Source organism: Coturnix japonica, chromosome 5 (assembly GCF_054131305.1).
Source record: "Coturnix japonica strain WE chromosome 5, WE-NBRP24, whole genome shotgun sequence".
NCBI lineage: Eukaryota > Metazoa > Chordata > Aves > Galliformes > Phasianidae > Coturnix > Coturnix japonica.
Window position 1 is genome coordinate 22,625,306 of NC_140667.1, and position 22,018 is coordinate 22,647,323.

At 39.7% G+C, this 22,018-nt stretch overlaps 2 protein-coding genes across 10 annotated transcripts in view; one reads left to right on the forward strand and one right to left on the reverse strand.

The window, feature by feature from the left end:
* FUT8 (fucosyltransferase 8) overlaps nucleotides 1-19,848 on the reverse strand; it is a 62,861-nt gene extending 43,013 nt beyond the window's left edge. For 6 of the 9 annotated variants that reach the window (XM_015864462.2, XM_085548692.1, XM_085548693.1 and 3 more), the window contains exons 1-2: nucleotides 19,657-19,848; nucleotides 4,641-4,712 (exon numbers count right to left, since the gene is read on the reverse strand). The gene's annotated coding sequence lies outside the window, so the exon portion shown is untranslated. Of the gene's footprint in view, nucleotides 1-4,640; nucleotides 4,713-4,804; nucleotides 5,028-19,130; nucleotides 19,268-19,656 lie in introns of those variants that run through there. The other 3 variants (XM_085548697.1, XM_085548698.1, XM_085548699.1) reach the window with 3 other exon arrangements.
* Nucleotides 15,395-21,122, forward strand: LOC107314794 (uncharacterized). Its single transcript, XM_015864464.3, has 3 exons — nucleotides 15,395-15,466; nucleotides 18,885-20,435; nucleotides 20,528-21,122. The coding sequence occupies exons 1-2, from the start codon at nucleotides 15,395-15,397 to the stop codon at nucleotides 20,007-20,009; spliced, it is 1,197 nt and encodes a 398-aa protein (XP_015719950.2). The 3' UTR covers nucleotides 20,010-20,435; nucleotides 20,528-21,122.
* Nucleotides 21,123-22,018: the final 896 nt, after the last annotated feature.

A 22,018-nucleotide genomic window follows, 5' to 3' on the forward strand; every position in this document is an offset into this window, starting at 1 on the left:
TAATAACAAACTCCGGTATTAATGTTGTAAAATGCCTCCAGACTCAAGAGATTATTTTATACTGAGCACAACATACTGATATACCCTGGATTGCTCCTACTGCACTGAACAGCAAAAGCCAAAGGCTGTAAGTTACCAGTTGAAAATCACTGGAATTGTATTAACAGTTCTGTGATTGTGCAGTATGTTTGGAATACTTGCACATGTAAGCATATTTTGACTCAAAGGGTATGTATCAGAACATAAGCCACGCTGTAAATTTACTGCAAAGTGCTGACATAGTATGAATATTCAATTTACAATTTGTGTAAAACAATTTTAGATGTATGAGCACTAATTACCTTCCTCCCTCCAAAAAAATCTTAATAATTCAGGTTCACATACAAATTATTTCATACTGTAACACAGTTTAAGAACTACCCACAAGGTAATAGCTACAATTACTGACTGAAAAACAGAGGCTCCAAGTACACAAGTTACTTTTCTGAAATTCCCTATGCAAAACACATAACAACCTAAAAGAGTGTAAGAAAATAAAGAGTGGTTGATTGAAAAAAAGGCGGAGTGGGACAAAATTAGTGCAGGTATCGATGACCTGGATGTTAATTTAAAATAAAATTAGTTCAGTAATAGAAAAGTACAAATACAATAAAATATTTTGAGTAAAATAACTTCAGAACATATTCTAATAGTATTACTATAGCATAAAAAGTTTCAAGAACTAACCTACTGCTAATAGAGACATATTACAGCGCACATACAATTGTCCTCACCAATGTTCCAGCTCCTGTTCACAAGACCTTCCATCAACAGAAAGATGTCCAATACAGGTCACATTCCAGAGCCATCTTTATCATTGCCTAAGATACAATTCCTAGATGGCTTTGCAATGTTCTGTGGGGTACTAATCACAGCAGCAAGGAATTTTGAAAACTCAGAGTTCCCATTAGATGCTTTTTAGGGCGCTCTTCCTAAAATATCTGTGGCTCCTTACACTAGTTTTCACTCTGCTACCCTTCCAAAGAAATATCATCCATCTCAGATGAGTATTACGTACATATAACAAAAGCACACATAATTTTTCCATATTTACTTGACTGCAGCAACTACCAAATCATGCTGAAATTAAGACAAGATAATCAAGGAGAAAAGATGCATAATACAGATGGTGCATAAAAATCACCAACTGCTGCAAGCATTCATAGAGCAGCTGCACAGTGCTGAGTGGTGTTTGTGGGTCTGTGAGGAAAAAAAAAAGCTCTGAGTTATAAGATCACTCACTGTTACTGTCACAGGACAATGAGCAATTTCTTCACATCCTTCTAATACAGGAAGTTCACATTCATGCCAGATATGACTGCCATATAACACCACTGACGGCAGTCAAAGTCATTTGGTAATGTGGAAAAGGGGGAATGATTGCTCTCTGGATGTCTGCAATCCCAGACTACCATCAGGTATCAGATAATCAATTGGAAATGGGAAATATGAACTAAATTGAAATCATTGCATATAAAGAGATATTGAACACATGACTTGCTGTGTAGCACCACAACTGTAATATGCAGGAAAAAAAAATCCACAGCATTTTAAGGCAACGGAAGTTCTAAAATGAGACAGATCAAGAGTGGAGATATATTTACCAGTTCTGCCTTTCTAAACCAATCTTAAATATGAAAGTAAAAGGAGTACAACCCATGGTTTAAGAAATAATAATAAAATTAATATTCGTTATCATGGTTGGGCAAGAGGGTGCAGAAAACACTCTTAAGAACAGGATTTTCTAAAAAACAATTAGCATTTTTCATGGAAAAGCATATACTCTGTGTCAGAATTACAATACAAATAGTTGTTAATAAGTATTCTTCACTTAGTCCGGCAGGATAAATACTTATAAACAGAAAAAAGGAGTGATAAAACTGCTGTAAAAGATGATGCAACATGACCCTTTAATAAGCATTTGATTGAAAAGAAGCTTGTAATGCCTTTAAATAAAGACAGATTTCACTGTATTTAATATCCCCATTACTGTTACACATTGTGTTTTACATAGAACTTGGTGTAAAATGTTGCCAGTAATATGCTGAATTTGGCTAAGAGTAAGACAGCTGCTAAGATGTTAGCAAAAGGAAACGTGATACTGAGAAGCTAATGGTATGACTGCAAGATTCTGTAATACATTTATTCCCTCAGCAATAAAGTAAGACTTCAGTTCCATTTTCAAAGTCAATGGCAATCTTCCTTTTTTTTTTTTCCCGTTCTCAAGTGGACAGTACACTATGCAGTCCTGCTGCATCCTCCCTCCCATCTCTGCTTGCTGATGAGCCTTTATATCTTTAAAACCACAAGAGAAGCTCAGAAAATTCCTCTCTCAGACTATTTTGTCTTTTTTCCTAATAAAAAATAATTTTTTCAATAATTTTTTCAGTCTAATCTGCCCCAGTAGTTGAGTAATAAATCCAAAACCACCAGCTGAACTGGTGCCCTACACACTGCAGTTCTTAGGCCTGTACAATTCCTCTTGATTGTCCTCGGACAAAAATTGAAAAGAGAAAGCAAAAAGGTGTTTCATGTAGTTTTAAACCTCGGTGTTCCTTTAGTTAGGATAGAGGGACTGATTATCTAACAGAGGAAAAACTGCCGCCACCACCACTGACAAACCAAGGAAGTGTGAGCATAGTGCAAACTGTACTACAGAAACTAAATATAAACAAGTATATACACTTACATCCAAGGCTCACACTGAAAACAAATATAGATCACCCTTTTAACTTTACAGTGCTTTGTAACACCAACTTCACAAGTAAGCCAAATAGGGACACAAAAAATGAGTAAAAGACAACAGAGCAACTGCTGTATTATGAATTTCTAGGGCAGCATGTTCAAGGGATCAGCAAATTCAGATAATAAATGGTTTGCACAAACCATTCAAGTTGATACATACTTACATACATTTACATATAGGGAGGGAGAGAGACTACTATAGATGTTGTTACTGTCTGCCAAGAGATTTTCAAAACTTATTCTCTGTGAATCATTGTTTCCAGTCAGTACAGGAAGGTCACCCCCTACTCACAGCAAAGACCAGGAAAAATTTTGCAAGATCACCTACTTTTAGTCAAACACTATCACAGAATCTGTATTCTGTTCTACTCAAAAGTAACATTGGCTATTTCTAGCCTAATAACTTTGACCCTTCCACAAGTTGCTGGACAGATCTACTGACTTTCTGCTACCTAAACGGTCAGGTTATGCCCTCACACTCATTGCTACCACCTGCACATTCTGATTTCATCCTTTGCATCGTTTTAACACTTTCTGAACTCTTACATGAGCTAATCCAACCCACTAACTCACCTTTTTGGTAGGTTTCTGACATAAATCAATTCACAAATGGTTTCAGCAGGAGTCAGAAATAGAACAAAGTGAAGTGAGAGCAGTGTTCAGGAAATACAGCCAATGTCTTCCAGCTGCGGGCTGTTAACAATGGCTAACCCAATTCCAGGAAACCCAGCTTTCCAAGCATTCAGTTATCTCCATACCCTTGTTCTGTTTTGGCCACAAGATTCCTTTGTTGTTGTTGTTTAGGTTTTTTGTTTTTTTTTTTTAAATCACACATCAAATTCTTAAGCAAACTTCAAGAGTTACTTCCATACTTCCAAATAGATCGCTATAATTCAGAGTGCTTTAGCTGTCTCCAGATTAATTCACAATCATTACTGAAGTTGTGTGAATAGTAAAAGCATCTTTGTCTGCAACAAACTTACTCTGAGATGGTTGTGAAACTCAGTTTTGAAAATTCAAGAAGCTCTCTCAATCTTCTTATCCTTACCATAATTACTAATGTTACTGATCATAAGAGTCCTCCCTATAGTTGCATCAAACAAACATAACAGGATTGGGTTCTAAGTTCACACCTGAATCCACATTTCAGTGAACTTCACTCTTATCAGTATTTAAAAAGAAGATTTTAAGATGTATTTATTATCATTCATTTATTTGAATGTAAGTTACAGTTCCTGGATAGACCTTCAAAAGCATATGAACGTGTAATATTACATTTTTAATATGTCACTATTTGAGGAAAGAGAGCCCTGGATTTAGAATATCCCAAAGCACACAATTATTTTCAGCTGCAATGATCAAGTTGCTCACAGGTCGGATAGAGAGAAAGCAGATGTGTGTATAACTTGTACTGAAGTACTACTTAGCTTTGAGAAATGCAATATCTGCAACTGAGATACAAATGAAAGGACCCAAGAATAGAGACAAAGTACATTGTACACATGACAGAGGATACACAATGTATCTATAAAATAACTTCGCTTTTTAGATGGGATAGGGAAAGAAAAAGGTGAAAGGTGTCTGACTGACCCAGACTTGTCAACAATCTGACATTAAAAAAATAAAATAAAAAATTCTTCATAAATGGAATCCACAAAACATCCAGCAAAGGACCTGACCTCTGTGCTGCAAAGTTTGCTTTTTCCAGCTGACACTGATTTACCATTAGAAGGGCAGTTTTTGATTGTTACTTAAGTAGCAAAGTTTCTCATCTAGCTTCTTTACACTCAGCCGTATTGCTGTTTTGGTGGCAGCAATATTGCAGGAGGAAAAAAAAAAAAAAAGTATCTACTTACCAACAATAATTCCTGTTCAAATTAATATTTCCCAGGACTTCCTCACTTTCATTTTGAAACCCAGTTAATTCTCTGAAAACAGAAGAGGAAAAGAAGATCACTAGTTTATACCCTTCTTCTTTTTAAATCTTTATATGCATTTTCATCCTTTAGCCACTACATACATTCAAGAGATGCATGTAAACATCCATATTTTTTAAAAAAGTTCCTCTGTTTTATGATTTATAATTCAACATCTGACATGTCCCATAACTCCTCTGAAAACAGAAATCAATAGACATGAATAATCTCTTTTGAAAATTAGAAACTTGAAAAAATTTGCAATATAAATAGTGATGTTTGCTTCAAGTCCACCCTCCTCCCCCCCGCCCCAAAGTAGATGCTTTCAAGGCAGCTGGGAAACAAACCCAGGATGTGAGGGAAAAAGAAAGCAGCGGAGTAATTCTTTGGATATATATAGCCGGGCCTGGGTGGGGGAGGAAGAGAACTGCAAAAAATCATAGGAGTAAGATTCTAAAACATGGTCTCAGAAGCCAAAAATATATTAAAAAAAAAAAAAAACAAAAACAAAAAAAACCAACTACCTTTAAACAACACATAAGTAAATTGAACTGGTCTGTTTATATTTTTACATAACATACATAGCAGATTGTAGTGTATAGAAAGTGTATTTTCTTCAATAAACTCTTACTTTTGAGTTATCAAGGCATGGAGTTACTACCTCACTTTATAACTCTGTTCTCATTACCTCAGAACTGCTGCAGACTACTGAACTAAGTGTTGCTTGCTGATCATTTAAGAGAAAAAGCAATCAAAAGCTGCAAATATCAGACTTCAAGATAGTATAAATTGGATATAGAAAAAGTTAATTTGACTTCAAGGAAAGGGACGAAACTGGGGAAGCAGGCAAAAAGAAAAATAAATAAGAAACTAATTATAGTAACAATAGCACCAGGAACAGGAGTGAAGAGAAAATGATAAGTGCATCTGCTTTTACCTCAATGACAATTCTGCCAAATTAATCTTATTTTTGCTTAAAAGTTATTAAGTGCCCCTATATTTTGAAAAGAAGTTGAGCAACCATTCTGGCAACTCTAAGATTATGTCACAAGTAGTAACATGGATAACTTTTTTTTTTAGATGGTTAATTCTGTACTTTTTTTTTTTTTTTTTAACCATGTAATAAATTATTTGACATAACTTCCACCTGTAAAATCAGAGCCCATGATCTTCCAAACATGGTAAATCTGCGGAAATTCCCATTAGAATTTGATCGTTTCAGTATGCAGAGGGGAAAAAAAAAAAAAAATAATCCAAATATACCAACCCTCCCTTTCCCACACAACTGTGCCAAACATTTACATTTGATTTCACATATCAGACCCATTCTTCACGCCAGGACTACTTTCCTACTACTACAGGAAGAATCACCTCACTTTGATCTCATCTTTGGCCAGTGATGAACAGCCTCCTATTTGGAGGGGAATTAATGAAACAGCAAACATAAATTACACACCACAAGGGAAATAAACAAATAAATAAATGCTCTTGTCTCTTACATTCAGGTACCAGCAGAAGCCTCAAAGAACAGAACAGGTAAAATTGGAGTAATTACAACTAACAACAACCAAATATTTTCTCAGCTTCCCAAGATTTCCAATATTCCAGAACCAAAAAAATCTCAAATCCTCACCTATCACTTTTGCCTCCAGGTTCAGCTTTGTCATCTAACATATCCTCTTTATATAACTGTAGAAAAGACCATACAAAACCACTGATTTTCTTTCTCACCATTACTAATTTTTCAAGACTAAATTTCATCATCTGACTTTCCAGTGTTTTGGAACTAAATGTTTCCCTCAGACATATTTACTTTGTGCTGTCTCTCTCTCCCATGCACTCTCCAACACTCAGCAAAGACTATTCTTATTTCTTTCTAGCTTCACTTGCCAAATTCTCTTTCATTCTCTTTTAAGAAATTGAATTCAACTTAAGCATAATCCCAAAAACTCTTTTGTTCCTGGGTCTTTTGAGAGACTCCGTCTTTTCTAAGTGTGACTGATCAGTATTACAAACCATGTCCTAAATGCAAATTAACTAGTGCTTTATTGGCTGGTCCTAGCAACCTTTTTTAAAAGCTATAAACCACCTGGTGTGCCTTAGAACCATCTGAGAAGAAAACAGATAGAGTTGTGTTATGGCCCAGATCCCTGTACCTCTGATTAGCAGTCTAGTTATGCCAGGAGTTCTTGTCAGCACTGGAATAAATAAATCATCTGCATTTTTAATTTTCTTTTATGAAACTTGAACCATTATTTATTGCTCCAAACACATAAACCATCCTCTGCTACTGAGTATTATAATCATTTCTTCCTATTCAGAAGGAAACAGGCCAGATTTTTAGCAAAGTCAGTTACTTTGCAGTCTCTATTATTTCACATATCTGGCAGGCATAAGAACTAAAATTACATTCAGAAAAAAATTTTACAGGAAAAGAAACAATTTATTCCAACAATTTTATCTGTAGAAAAGAAACAACAAGAACAGTTAAAAATGTTACAATGATCATTTTTTTATTTTTATTAAACAAAAATAAATAAGAAATGATTCCTTCTGTAAATTAGGTGGAGCTCCAAGTTGTTTCCAAGTTTAAAGACAAAAGAGAAAGTTAAATTTATGGGGGAAAAAAACCTGTTATTTAGCTTCAATAATGAATTTGATTTCTTACACCCTGCAATACGTCTGTCTGGAATCAGTCAAGCTGCTAACACAAAGCAAATTTCCTTAAACCAATGTGTAAAAAAAGTAATACAACCCAGGGGAACAGAGGTAAAGACAATCTTTATACGTATCAAATAATTTTTACAAATATTAGTCAAAGATTCCTCACCATTAACACCTTAGGAAAAGCTAAGCTATACTGAATTCACAATATTCAAGGATGAAAGTCGTCACACCTAACTTCTCCAGCACAGCAAATAAAGGGTCTCAGGAATCAGCCATTACGCAGCGACATGCAGAGGACTCCTTCTGTGCTCCCCTTCAAACAAGATTTGACTATTGCAGGTTTGAGGAGGACATATAGTTGTCCAATTAAATTCTACTTTAATCAAAGAAGATGCAAATTTGAAAGCATGACACTCCCCTCAAAGTTCTCAAAACAAGCCTAGAAGTACAGGGCTTTACTTGTATTTGTTTTTCTGTTATCAGGTATAACTTTACTACTTCGATTTTTGTCTTGGTTTATACCCTGTTATAAAGTCCCTTTACGATATCAAAAGTTTCATACATACCGGTTTCAGCCTACAGAACTGATAGAGAATGTATATAATTAATGGATTTCATTGGATGCAATTAATGGATTTATTTCATGAACATATCTAAAGGCCAATCTAATAACTCCGTTATTGAGCAACATCCCAAATATAAAAACACTTTCAATCTATTAGACTGTGAAGAAGCAATTCACCCTGGATGTAGTAAACCAACAGCACTTGAACTGTTTTCCTAAGCTCTTTCTCCACTCCCTTCAAAAGGCATTGGCCCAGATATTTGACTCATTTTTCCCTTTTATTTCAAAAACAAATGGTGCTCACTGACACATCCCAGTACTTCCAGAAGGCAGATCTGGGATGTACCTCCATCACTGTGTTTCTCACTCAACAAAGTTTCACATACACTACAACGAAATTTCTTCAATGTGATACACTTGCATGTGTAATGCAGATCTGGGGAAACTTGGGGAAAAGGAAAGCACTGGATTTCTCTTAGCTCCCTCCAAACCAGAAAAACGTATGTTGTGATTCATTTCCCCAGAGTCCCATTTCTTCTCAGCCATGTGAATCGCCATCTGTGCTTCCCAAACTGGCAAGTTAAAAATCTGCTGTCATTTGTATCAGCAATGAGCAAATTAAAGGCAGAGACTTCCCTCTTTAATAAAATGAAAATTATAAATGGCAATCTAGATATTGATCCCAAATTGAGGAGCAGGAGCACAGTTAGTTAAAGAATCACAGGGAAGACGGCAATCAGTAGACTACCTTTAGAGCTTTCTTATTCTCTGTAAGCTAATGACAAAATTATGGAGAATAAAACAAGATGAGCTGGAATGTAAATAAAAATACAACTCAGTTGATGACACGTTTAGAGAGATGCTTCATGAAGCTAGAAGATATATTTCACTTGGAAAATACAGACGCAAATGGCGAAGCAGGAAATTTATCATGAATATCAAAGGATTATACGCTCATTTTGAAATCTAGAGTCACAGAAGCCAAATACCCTGAAAGTATCCACATAGCATTAACAGGAAAATTTTATATGAGAGAAGAAAAGAAAACTTACCAAACAAGATGATTAAAGTGGTTGAGGGAGAGAGGCTGTTTAGTTTTGACTCTTGCTTTTCTTTTTGACAGCTAGCAGAATTTTCAAAGCACGAGATTTAGTATTAATGACTCACAGAGTAAGGCTTTAAGCAGATCAAGGACATGAGTACTAACCCTGTTAGTAACTGAGTTGACTTGGTTTTGTCAAAGTGAACCTGAAAGTTTGCATCAATATACTAGTGTCTGCAACTTTGCTACACTGAAGTGCAAAACATTATATTAGAACAATAAAATACTTTTGGAAAGGGTCAACAGCACTGTCCCAGTGAGCCCTTGGGAACAAACAGCATCAAGGTTACCATGCAGCCAGGAAAACTTGCAAGTGGTATTGTGTGCAGCTACCTGCTTTGAAAGCCGAGAGATGCACCAAATGGACAAATCTCATTCCACGACAGCTGTCCCCAAGACCAGACAATGGTTCCATTTATTGATGCTGATAAGACCAAAAGGGCTTTGAAATCAAATTAACTTAAGAAAACAGAAACTAGGTGCAGATAAATCTGGAAGAGAACACACAAATGCACACACGCCCCATTAAAACAGAAAAAGCACTAAAGGGAAAACAGCAACCATCTTCAGAGATCTAACAAAATTAAAAAATAAAAACAAACAAACAAACAAACAAAAAACACTGAAGGAAACAAAAAAAAAAAAGAAAAAGAAAAGAAAAAAAAAAAGCAAATTCAGAAGCAACAGAATTACAGAGAACTCTCCCTAGACAAAACCTACTGAAAGAAAAGACTGCAAAAATCTATCAGGAAAGAGAAATTAAATTCTTAAAGGAATATACAGACAACGTGAAGAAGAAAAAAACAGCTGAAATGCTTCCCTCAGTGCTAAAGAGTTATGGCTTCACATTTATCAGACACACGCTAATCAAAGATAGATCCTAAAAATTAAATAAAGAAATGAAATTTAAAAAATCAAGAAGATCATCAGAGCTGAGATACAAGCAATTAAGATCAAAGAAGCGGTCAGAGATTTTAAGTGAGATACTGACTTCAGAAAAACCTGAACGATGCTGTCAAAAATTGTCTGTTATGTGGCTGATGCTACCTGACCATGAAAAACACCGAAGAATTGATTTAAATATATTTCTATCAGCGCTAATATTACACACAAGAAAATATGCTATTTGTATGTTTTGGTACACCAAAATACACCTTTGAGACCATTCTTCAATACCATATGCAAAGTTTTATAGTGCCTAAATGTTAGAGGAAAAAACAACAACAACAACAACAACAAAAATCTACTAAGAATAAGGCACACTGTATTTCAGAGAGGTTTTGGGTCTTTCAAGTTGCTCAGTTTCACATAGTCATTTTGTGACCCATCTTTTTCATACCTGTACATGCCCATAAACAGACCAACATAGCGTGATGTTAAGAAAAAACTATAGTTAAATGCTTGCATGACGATTCCTTCTGAAGTGGATCTAATGCCTTCTTATCCTGCTTTTACTACACATTGGGCTATCTTGCATTTCTCCCTTGTTCTTTTTATGCTTCGTTTTTAAGGGAAATTTCTAGAAAATTATACATACCTTTCCTACTCAGGAATAAAAAGAAAATAACATTTTCAAAGCTACATATTTAGAATCATAGAATCATCAAGGTTAGAAAACACCTCTAAGACCATCCAGTTCAACCATCAGCATTTCCTGATCAAACCACATCTACACATTTCATGAACATCTCCAGGAACGGTGACTCTACCACCTCCCTGGACAGACTGTTCCACTGCCTGACCACTCTTCCAGAGAATAAATTTTTCCTAATATCCAAGCTGAACCTCCCCTGGTGCAACCTGAGCCTGTTCCCTCTAGCCCTGTTGCTATTTAATTTAATACAGTTCAATGTCATCTTCTTCTCTTGTTCAATATGTAATACATATGAAAGAAAACAGACTCCCTGCAAAGCATTTCCTTAGAGTTAAAGGCTGCACAACTGAGTCCTTCATTTATTTCCAAAGCAAGTATGTATATATGTAGTAACCCAGGTTCCTCTATACTATCCAATGACTGTGGTACCAGCTACCCTGAGTGACCAGTATAAGACTAAAGGATAACCCTGTTTCCGTACAGAAAACAACCTCCTAAGTTACATCAATTACCTTTGTTTTCATTCATAACAATATCACATAGGTCATCCCTTCCCACAGCAGTGAGGAGGTGCAGACAAACATACAAGGAAGTCAAGGGCTTAGAATTATGAAATTGGATTTTCCACTAAATCTTGACTAAATAACAGAAAGGATAAGGCAATATATACAAAGAAAATGGAGAAAAACAAATAAATAAACAAAAAACTTTGAGACATCATTCAAAAATAAACACAGACATGCAAACATAAGTCTGATGTAAGAGCACATTTTGTGGTAGCTTTCACTATATGCGGTTTTACAGAGATACAACTTGACAACATGCTTCTTATCCATGAACTCATTAAACAGGGTAAAGAAGGACTAACCTTCAAAAGCCTCCATCAGGACACACAGAGTTAAGCTGAAAAAGGGCTAGGCAAAAGATTGTAGAGAAAATGTTTTGCTGAGGCTCAGATTGCATCTTCAAGAACCTGGGACTCCTCCTTCAAAACGTCTCCATGCAAGACACACTAACCAAGGAACTGCTGGCAGTGACACATGCAGTAAGTGTAGCTTACAATTTGTGTTCTCTTTTATTGGTGGTGTTCTCTTATGTTTATTCATTCTAACTGTGCACATCTGGGACTGTTCTCCTTCATAATACAGTAAAGACTTCAAGCAAGCACGCTGAAACACAGATGAAGAATTCTCAGATGACAATTCACAGCTCACAACACATTTTTCTCTGGAATTACATTCAATCTGGTATATATAAGTTAAAAAAAAGTCACATTCTAAGGGGATTGTTGAGCTCTAGATGTACTTCACCACCAAATGATGGCAGCTAATAAACACTGAGTTGGTACAGTAGTGTTGAGCAACATCCAAGAAAAGAGATGTTCAAAAGTCCATTCCATTCACTTTCATTTCAAAGCACTTACTATCTTGAAAAGCACAGTTAAAGCTATCATCTTTTTTTATAAGAAATGTCTTAGTCAGATAAAGAAATAATCAATCTCCTTAGGGTTGCTTCTGCCAGGAAGTTAAAACATTTAAACAACAATATTACACATTTGTAAGAGACTTCAGGAGAAAAGCTACTAACAGATGTTATCAATCTAATGATACTATGTTTATAACTTTGAGACCTACTTGAATGCGGGAGTTGCTACATAATAACATTAAGCAAGCAAGCAGTCACTTACTGCCTATGGAGTCCAACAAATGAAATACCCCTTGTAGGACAAAAGCTGTGCTGGTTGTGTTTGACTAGCAGGTATCCCAGAGTTACACCCACTACTCAAACTTCTCAGCAGGAAACAATAACCTTCATGAACTCACAGAATACACCCTTGCTGTCTAAACCAGTGTGAACATATTGTAACATTTCACATCAGTGTCATGAGAAAATATATTTGAACTGTGAAGAAGCGTTTCCATATTTACACTGACTATACAAACATTAAGGAAGTCAAAGATGCTTTGAAAAATCTGCACGCGCTCTCAAACCAGCGCTCTGAAAGTAGGGGAATACAATTCTGCTTCCTCTTTTCACATTTATTTTCAGAAATAACAAGGCAGCTGATGGCTTGGTTGATGCTTCTGATGGATCACCAAATGGCATCCCCAGCCACTAGATGAGCTATTCTAGAAATAAATAATTAGGCACAGAAATACACCAAAAATAGCAGTCTTCAAGAGCAATCATTTTGTTTCCTAAATAATTTGTAGGAAAAAAAAAATAATAAAGAAAGAAAAATTGAAGTTTTACATGGATGTGTTCACCACCACAGTATGACATGGCACACAGTATGAGCTGTAAGCCTCTACTGCATTGTATCGTGGCTCATCTCATCTTCCAGCATGCCTGACTCTTTCACAGACTTTCTCTAGGAAGGGGACTGTACTTGCGCGGGCAGGACATTATTTAACCAAGCCTGCCAGGTCAAAGTCCTACAGCAGGGACCCACAAAACTAACAAAATAGTAGGGTCTGTGTTATATGAAAGGACTAATGAAAGATTAGTCTGGAAAATAAATAAATAAATAAATACACATCTCACATGTGATGACATCTGACAAAATGATGCCTATTGAAACTGTTCCAAATGCTGAGCTGACCTGTCACACACACACACACACAAAAATAATAATAATAAAAATTTAAATTTAAATTTAAAAAAGGGCATCTTAATGAGAGGTGAAAATCAAAGTGTTGGGCTGCTGTTATCCAGAAGAAACAGTAAACTTAACCACTGTGCACAAGTAAATTTTAATAATTCAGTATAAACCCACAGGCACTTAACCTGAGCATTCACTTAAAACTCCTTCAAAATATAAACAACTTTCTTAAGTAAAAAAATAAATACAGAAAACACTGCAATTATGGTTTCAGATAAACAAATGAGACACCTTCATTTCAAATATTAAGTTCCCTGAGCAAAGAGAAAACAGCCCTGCAGAAACGCCATACCGCTTCTACCAGTAATAGCAGCCACCAGCTTTCAGACAGCTCTCTTGACTACAGGCTGGAGGTCTAAGGTAGCATAAAAATCCACTTACAGTAATTCCAGTGGATAACAAAAGCATAGAAAAATCAAGCCATACTACACAATAATGTATTTATCAAATATTATTTTAACAAGAGAATTGTAAATGCAAAAATATATGTTTACCAACTATCATAATTCCGTAACACGTTCAAACCATCAGCTCAGAGGAGACCATCTCCACACTACGTACAGTACAAGAGCAAAAACCATTCAACCTCAAGTACACGACCATCTACTGTGTGAATATCCATAATGACTGTGAGAGGAAGCTGCTTAGCAAATACCCAAGAAGGAGCAAAAAGTCAGCTTAGCACAGCATAACAGAAACACATACTAATTTTTCAAGTATACTCCGTATTTTATCATCATAAATAAAGGCAGGGAACCGAAGACAAAGGCTCCAGGCAATTGTAATGAAAGTTCACATTTTTGGAAGATGCTGAGTTGCTTCTTCTTGGTCAGCAGAAATCTCCTCATGGACAGAGAAGTAATTCACGTAATTGAATGTTCTGATAATGTAAAAAAGTCATTTAATTAAAACAAACAAAAAAACAAAAAAAAACAAAACAAAAAACAAAAAAAAACCTCCACTAAGTACTATGAGCCAATCAATAAACAGCACATCAGATATATTTACTTTATTACATATGTGCTCACAAATACTCCCTAAAAAGAAAGTTATGAAGAGACCGTGCTGTCTGTCGGCAAATTTTGGTGAAGTTCAGCATGAGAAATGTAATAAAAAAGTTAAACATTAGGAAAATTGTTGGAATAGAATTATTATTATTGAATAATAATATGAAATATTATTATTATTATTACTTTAGAGATCCTTGCATAAGGCTGATGCTAAGACATAGCAAGCCAGAAATAGCTTCCATAAGACATTAGCAGCATCATTCCCAATTCCTTTCCTTGCAGAATTAATCATGTCATGGTTATATTTATTGCTATTACTGTCCTGCAAAAGCAACTCTAACTTCACAGAAAACCATTCTCCTTAGTACTATAAGGTTTTGAAGCAAGCATAACAAAAGCAGACTCTTAAGAAGCATTTACACTCAGAATTAATACTGCTACCATAAAGCAATAATTATGTATTGGGGGGGGAGGGGAATGAAAATTGATTGCAACCAATTTAGCAGATAGTCAGAAAATCACCACCTTGAAATGATGCATTATGAGCTGCATAATATGAATTAACACACCTATCATGACAAATGACCCAGAAAGATCACTCATGTTTAAGGCTGCCAGATATTTCCTCATAGAAGACTCGTTTTTCATTTTCTTTTAAGTTCCCAAAGGCTTTCCAAGATGACCCTTTCTGTGGGTGTATCCATCTTAAAGCTCAGCTCCTTCAATATTTTCATTTTATGCAAAACATACATTTTTCACCTTTCCAAAGACAGGCGCAGGAAAAAACCTTTCACGTTACAAAAGGCAATCTTTTCTTTAGAAAGTTTAATCATTTAAGATCCACATGCATCTTCCTAAGAGACAGCAAAAGGTATATCCTGACGTACAAACGATGCTTTTGTTAAGCTGACTGCAACCTTGTTCTTTTGCTTTGGTACGTTACAGCTGAGTCACCAAAACATTCTGCCTGTATTGACTGCATTCCAACAGAACGTCTCTGAAGCATCTGCAGCTGTAGATGCACAGGACAATAAACATTGGAAGGGACCCCCAAAGGTTCCTCATCTGACCTCCTTCTCAAACTCATGTCAACTATGAGATCAGACCAAGTTGCTCAGCTTGTTGTCCAGCTGGGTACCAAAAACCTTTTAGACAGAGAGCAGTTGGTGAGCAGTCACTTATATGAGAAATCACTTCCACAGCATGACCACACTCCTGAAGAAAGTTTTCCTCATATCCAGTCTAAATCTTGTTTCAACTTACAACCACTGCCCCTTTCGCTCCCATCATATACCTCAGTAAAGAGCACGGCTTCATCTTCTCACTGATCTCCTCAAAGGTATCAGCACATTGTTGTTGTATCCCACTGAAGCAAGCCCAGGTGTTTCAGCCATTCTTCAGTGCAAGCACTCCAGCCCCTAACCATCATGACAGCCCCCCCCCCCCTCCCCCTCCTGCACTCAATGCAGTTTATCAGTATCTTTCCTGTACTGAGGATCTCAAAACTGCATATAGCACTGTAGATGTGGTCTGATGAGTTTCAAGGACAGAGGGATAATCCCTTCCCTCCGTCTACTGGCTGTGCTCCTATTGGACCAGCACACTACTGCCAGCCCATGATGTTTGCTGCCACAGCTTCCCAGAAGAGCTACTCCACAGCCCATATCACTACAAAGTGCCCTTCCTACACAGGCGCAAGGCTTTGCAATTGGCCTTGTCGTATTTCATAAGGTTTTGGCTAGGCCTTTTCTACATGGTGCCCAAGTCCCCCCAAATGGCAGCACTGCCCTGATGCTCGTACACTATTCTCTTCAATTTGTTGCCTTCCACAAATGTAATATTCCATCACTTTCTCAAGGCCTCAGAATCAACCTCCAAAGCATCACATTTGTTACTGACATCCGGATATGATCCATTAACCGCTACTCTGAGTCCAATCATTGAAGCATTGCTCCTTCGTACTCTGTCCTGACTTCCACTGCTTGAATCCTCCTTTTTTTTTGCACAGGAGATCAGACACCAAGATCATCTCCTGATACATCTGCTTGTTTTCCTGAGTATCAAGATGGACCACCGACATCTAAACTGTATCTCAGTGATACACTATGGATACTGTGCCTTGTAGGTAAGTCCTTTTTTTTCCCCCTCCCTAAATAAAGGAGTATTTCAATAGATAATCAAAATTTCTGACTTCGTACCTCAGTGCTGACTTCACAGTACATCTAAACATTAAAATTTACAGTCTAAATCAACAGACACCAAACAACAAATCAAGCAGTGAGAGCTTCTGTAGCAAGGCCATTCACAGGTCCCTGCTAAGTAACTTATAAAACAAGTCACAAGGGAAATGCAGGTAGCCGTTAGTAAATTACAAAGGGAGAAAGACCTTTTTAAGAAAGCATTTCAATGCATGCAGACCGTTAAAGCACTGCTAACTTTGAAAGATGTCCGGGTTGGATACTCTACATGATGGGACACAACACATCCCCAGAGAATTCTGTGACGGTATTTCTAGGGAAACACAGAAGCACTGCAGACTGATGGCAATGAAATGGGAAAAGAGGAAGCTAATGAGGTGCAGTAAGAGCAGCACTTAGCAAAGAGTAGGTGAGGCCACACATTGTTGGGTACCAAGAAAAAAAATACTTCACGCTGCTGACTGAATACAACAGCTGCCATTCTACTCCAAGTAGCAAAAAATACGTTGTAGCGAAAACTGCAACAATTAATCGTATATTTACAGGCCAAGTTACAGTTTGACAAGAATCCCTGGCACTTATGAAAGCTTCATCTTGTAACTTCAAAGTTCTTTGAAGATGTCTGTTGTTGCACAATAGAAAAACATACGCATGATCTCCAAATTACAGTTGTCCTATAAAAGAGATGCATATTAATGCAATCATACATAGCACGCATCATCTACATTTGTTTGCCTTACAGAATTGGAAGCAAACTCTGTGACCAACAAGAAAGCTTTAAATAAGTCTAAGGAGAAGCAGGTCCCATTTTAGTTTGACACTAGCTCCCCCTCCAGACCAGCCGAACGTCACAATAATTACTTCTTTTTTTTTTTTTTTTTAAATTCTGACTGCAATGAAATTTAAATGCTCAAGTCCCAGTTTTCTTTATCCCTTTAAATCTCAATGAACGGACTGATCAAAGAATGTCAGCGCAAAAAAATATCTTCTATTATTCCTTACTGTACATAAATTCCAAGGCTGAAAAAATCATTCGATTCAAAACAGATGTGACAGATAAAGAGGCAAATCTGTACAGCTAGAGAGACAGGAGTGGACCAAAAAAAGCAATTTTTCAGAGCAATCCCATGAATGGATAACATGGTAACTTTGTTATACAATCAAGCCTCTGTTTGCAGACCGATCATAAACCACAGATGCCAAAACAAAAGGAAGTCACTCTGTGGTTTTGTACTACCTTCGCTAATTCACTTAAAATATAGATTTGTATTCCAGCGAGAATAACTGATGCTTTTTTCTTGTTCTAATATTAGCTAGACAATGTCTTTCAACCCGCTCAGCTAATACGTCTTGCTTTGTTTAGAATTTTGCCAGTTATAAAAGTTATCAAAGAAAAGAAAGTTACAACTTGCTACAATGTAGCCAGACATGCTACATTTCTGTACTCCTGCATGTCCTGGCAGCATCACTCAATTAGTCCATGTGCATGATTTGCTATTCCTGGGTGATTCCTGCACTCCCCTCATTACTGAGCCGCTTCCTCAGAAAATATGAATAATTGATTAAACTTTCAACACTGAGAAATGGTCGTCTTGTTATATTTTATTGGGAAAATATGCAAACTCTGCAATCTGATGATTTGCCAGCTTTAGGTACACACCAACACATGAAACACCAACAAGTATCATACAAACATGAGACTTTGTGTACCTGTAATAACCAGAGAAATGGATATTACTGGAAATACTTCAAAGCAGTCACCGACTGATAAGTCCTAGTAACCGGGCTTCTTTAATAATGGAAGGAATTATAACAGAGGTGCCTGTAAAACAGCCCCAGGCAGCAGCATGGCCAACGTTGACTATTCATTTGTTTCTGGATCTCAGACTTGTCTAAAGTTTTTGATAGCATACACTGGAGAATAACTTGGAACAAAATTTGACTAATGCTATCATATCCAAAAATGCTTCATGCGTAAGCACTCCTTCTGAAGCATTTACTCCAGCAGCTTTCAGTTAACGCCTAGAAACCGAGACATCAAAACACTGCATTTTGGCTTAAAGTGTTTGTGTGTGTTTAATGATGTATGCACATATACACTATATACACCACAGACAAAGTCATGAGCATTCTGAACACCTGGCTGCTTTCCCCTTCCACACCCACACAGCGTGTGGACCACAGCAGCTGACATCATATTGCTGAATGTTACACTATGCGAGCACCGCGCGCACAAAAGCCAGCACTGCCCCGAGGAACTTGGGATCTTTCACCAAGCAAAACGTCAGCTGATGGCTGTGCCTTCAGGCTCTTTGGTACAACCTGGAGCACAGTACGATGCAGCAAATAGCACTGAGTAACAGCAGCAAACTGCACCGAGTGACAGTGCGAGAGACGAGATGCTCAGCCCGACCAGCAGCGCTGGACTCGCTCGCTGCTCTGCCCTCTCCACCACCTCTTCTGTCCCCTCGAGTCAGGAGCTTCCGAAAGCAGAGGCGCACAAGCCTGGCCTTCGGAGGGGACACCGAGCACATACACGTGCGACAGGACCCGAACAGACGTTATACCCAAACTTGAGAGGAAAAACAGGCCTTATCACCAACAGAGCCCAAGACCAAAGCAAGCAACGTACCGAAGCACGGTAAAGGTCGCCCGAGGCAGCAGCCGGTATGGCTCCACGCCCCGTGAGAACGAGCGTTTCCTCCAGCTGCGCTCCGGCTCCGAGTTCCGCCTCTATCTCCCAGCCCGGGGCAGCGCGTCCCCTCGGGCGGCCGCGGTTCCCGGGACGGTGAACCATCCCGGCGCCCGTCCTCCGCCACGGACACCCCGCCGCCCCCCGGCCCCGGCCCGGCCCCGCAACCTCCGGCGGTGCCGAGGCCGCCGCTCGCCGCCCCATCCTCCCCAGCCCGCTCCCCGCCGGGCGGAGGCGGCTCAGGCCCCGGTGTCGCCCCCAGGTGAGGAGCGGGCCGGGAGCGGCGCGCGGCGGGGGGCGGCCCCCTCCCCCCCGGTGGCGGCGGCGGCGGTTGCCGAGCAGCGGCGGCGGCGGGGCCAGGCCCGGGGGAAGGGATGGGGAGCGCGGGTCGGAGCAGCTCCGCTCCGGGCTCGGCATCCGCTCCCCCGCCGCCGCGGATCGCGCGCAACCCCCGCATCCCTCTTACCCGAGTGCGGCACGGCCGGCGTGGCCCGCGCTGCCGCGGCCGAGGCTGCAGGGCGCGGGGAGACGCCGAGACGGGGGGAACGGGCGCCGGGCTGCGGGGACGGAAGCGGGAACCCGCCGTCGCGTAGCGGAGCCGCCGGCGGAATGAGACACGGCGCGCGACACGCTGACAGGGCGCGCGCGCGCGGAGGGCGGGGCGCGCTCGCGCGAGCAGCTGACGACGAGGAGCGCGCGGGGCGTGCGACGGGAGCAGCCGGGAGCAACCGACGGCGCGAGCGCGCGCGCGCCCCCGCGCGCCCTACTCGGAAGAGCTCCGTCGCGGGAGCGCGCCTGCCGTTGGGAGGCGACCTATGAGAGGCGAGGCGGCCTCCCGATGCTGCCCCAGCGCTCTCGTCACGCAGCGCTGAGCGCATGCGCCTCTCGGGGGCATCCCTCCCCGAAACGCCCGCTCCGCGCGCCCCCCGGCCGGGCGAGAGCCGACAGCCGACAGCCCGCTCCGCCCCGCCCCACGACCCGCCGCATCCTCCGCTCCCGCCGGGTCGGCAGCCCACCGAGCCCGGCGGCCCCGGGCCTGCGACGCGCAGATGGCGGCCCGCGGGGACACTCCATCTTGCGCGGGGAAGGGCAACGACGGCGGTGTGTGGGGGACAGAGAGTTGGGAAATTGTGCGCCCCCGGCAACCTTCTGGAGAGAGCCGGAAAGGCAGAGATAACAAAAATAACGTTTTCCTTTGGGTTCCAATTCCTGCCAGCTCCAGAGATCAATTTGGAAATTGAAACGGTAAGCGGATTGCCAATGGCTCTCCTGTATTGAGCTGCTGCTCGCCGCTATTAATGGATGGATATAATTACCATCAGTTCTATTGCCTGCAGGCTCAGCCAACGACTTGGATCCCAAAACCCACGGGGACAAGTGAATGGCTTACACTGGTAGAAGAATAAAGGTTGTCACAGAGGTTTCCCATTTGTGCGGCACTTCCATCAGTGAACAAGCGCTAACGTGGATAAGGAAAAACTAAGAAAAAATGAACTGTCATTAACAACCTTAAAGTTGCTCTCCTAGGAACCCTTTGCACGTGGGGATAAAACATGCAACAATTCAGATACATTTTGCAAAAGAAAACATGCAGAGCAAGGCCAAAAGTGTGTGCAGCGCCAGCAAGGGAAGGAAGCTGCACAGAGACGATCCAGAAAGTAATGAACAGCTTTCCAATGGATACATTCAACTGCACATTGCCTTTGCTTGGAGGATCTCACCCACAGCAAGGCTCAGGAAGGCATCTGAGAACTGAAGTTCTCTCTGATTGGTCTTCCCTGTGTGCTGAGAAAATAGAGATGTGCAGACACACATAAGTCCAGCCAGTAACGCACAGATGACATGGGCACATTTGCCACAAACACTTCTGAGACAGAACATCCACAAACTGGCAGAAAATCAGGCTCAAATAAATGGGCTGTTTCATCACTATGCTGGTAGCGGTTTCATCTGTACTTACTATGGTGTGAAATTAAATGCATTTCAAATCATTTCTTAATGTAATAACGATACTACTGCTGGTTTATCGGCTTCCAGTCCCACAGTATCCTGTGCTATAGGCATATTATCTTAAGCAATTACTTTTACTTGTATTCTAGTTGTAAGCACGTTGCAGCACCTACAGTTAGCAGCCTCATCTTGAGGCAGTGCAAGTGGTGACCTGAGCGGTGCTAAGCCATGGCTTAATGGAAGAAATGAAATGAGTAGAGAGTCTTACCGAGTGCTGACTTTTTATATGTGCTCAGTGCAGCAGGTACATACATTTAGAAGTACGTTTCCGAAGCCAAACTAAAAAGTCAGTAGTTGAATTCTTTTAGCCACAAAGTATAAATCATTTTGAAGTGTAGAACCTCATCCGTGACTCCAACAAATCCATCACCAGGTGACACGTGGTCAGAGCCTTAGTTTATGGATGCTTTGATACCTTTGATTCTCTTCTAATTCCACAAAGAAATTCCTCCTCTTTATTAAGTTAACCGAAAATGATGGGCATATTTAAAAAAATCCAACTGTATTTTTTCAGATTCTCTGAGTACTGTGTAGCCCCAGGGACAATGAATACCCATTCCTGAAGACTCTTTTAAGTGCCTTGACTGATGTCAATCAGTGTCATAGAGGCAAAAACTTGTCAGAGCTCCTTTTACTACACAATCTGTCCTTATTCATATCTACCCTTTGCAACGACCATAATTTTTTAATGTGAAATTTTAATGAGAACTGAATGACAGTCTTTCCTTAAGCAAATGTCAGTAATGGCTGGATCTGTGATTTTTAAATCTACAGCGAAAGCTTCAAGCACTTCAGCTAACAAGACTTCTAGCAACACT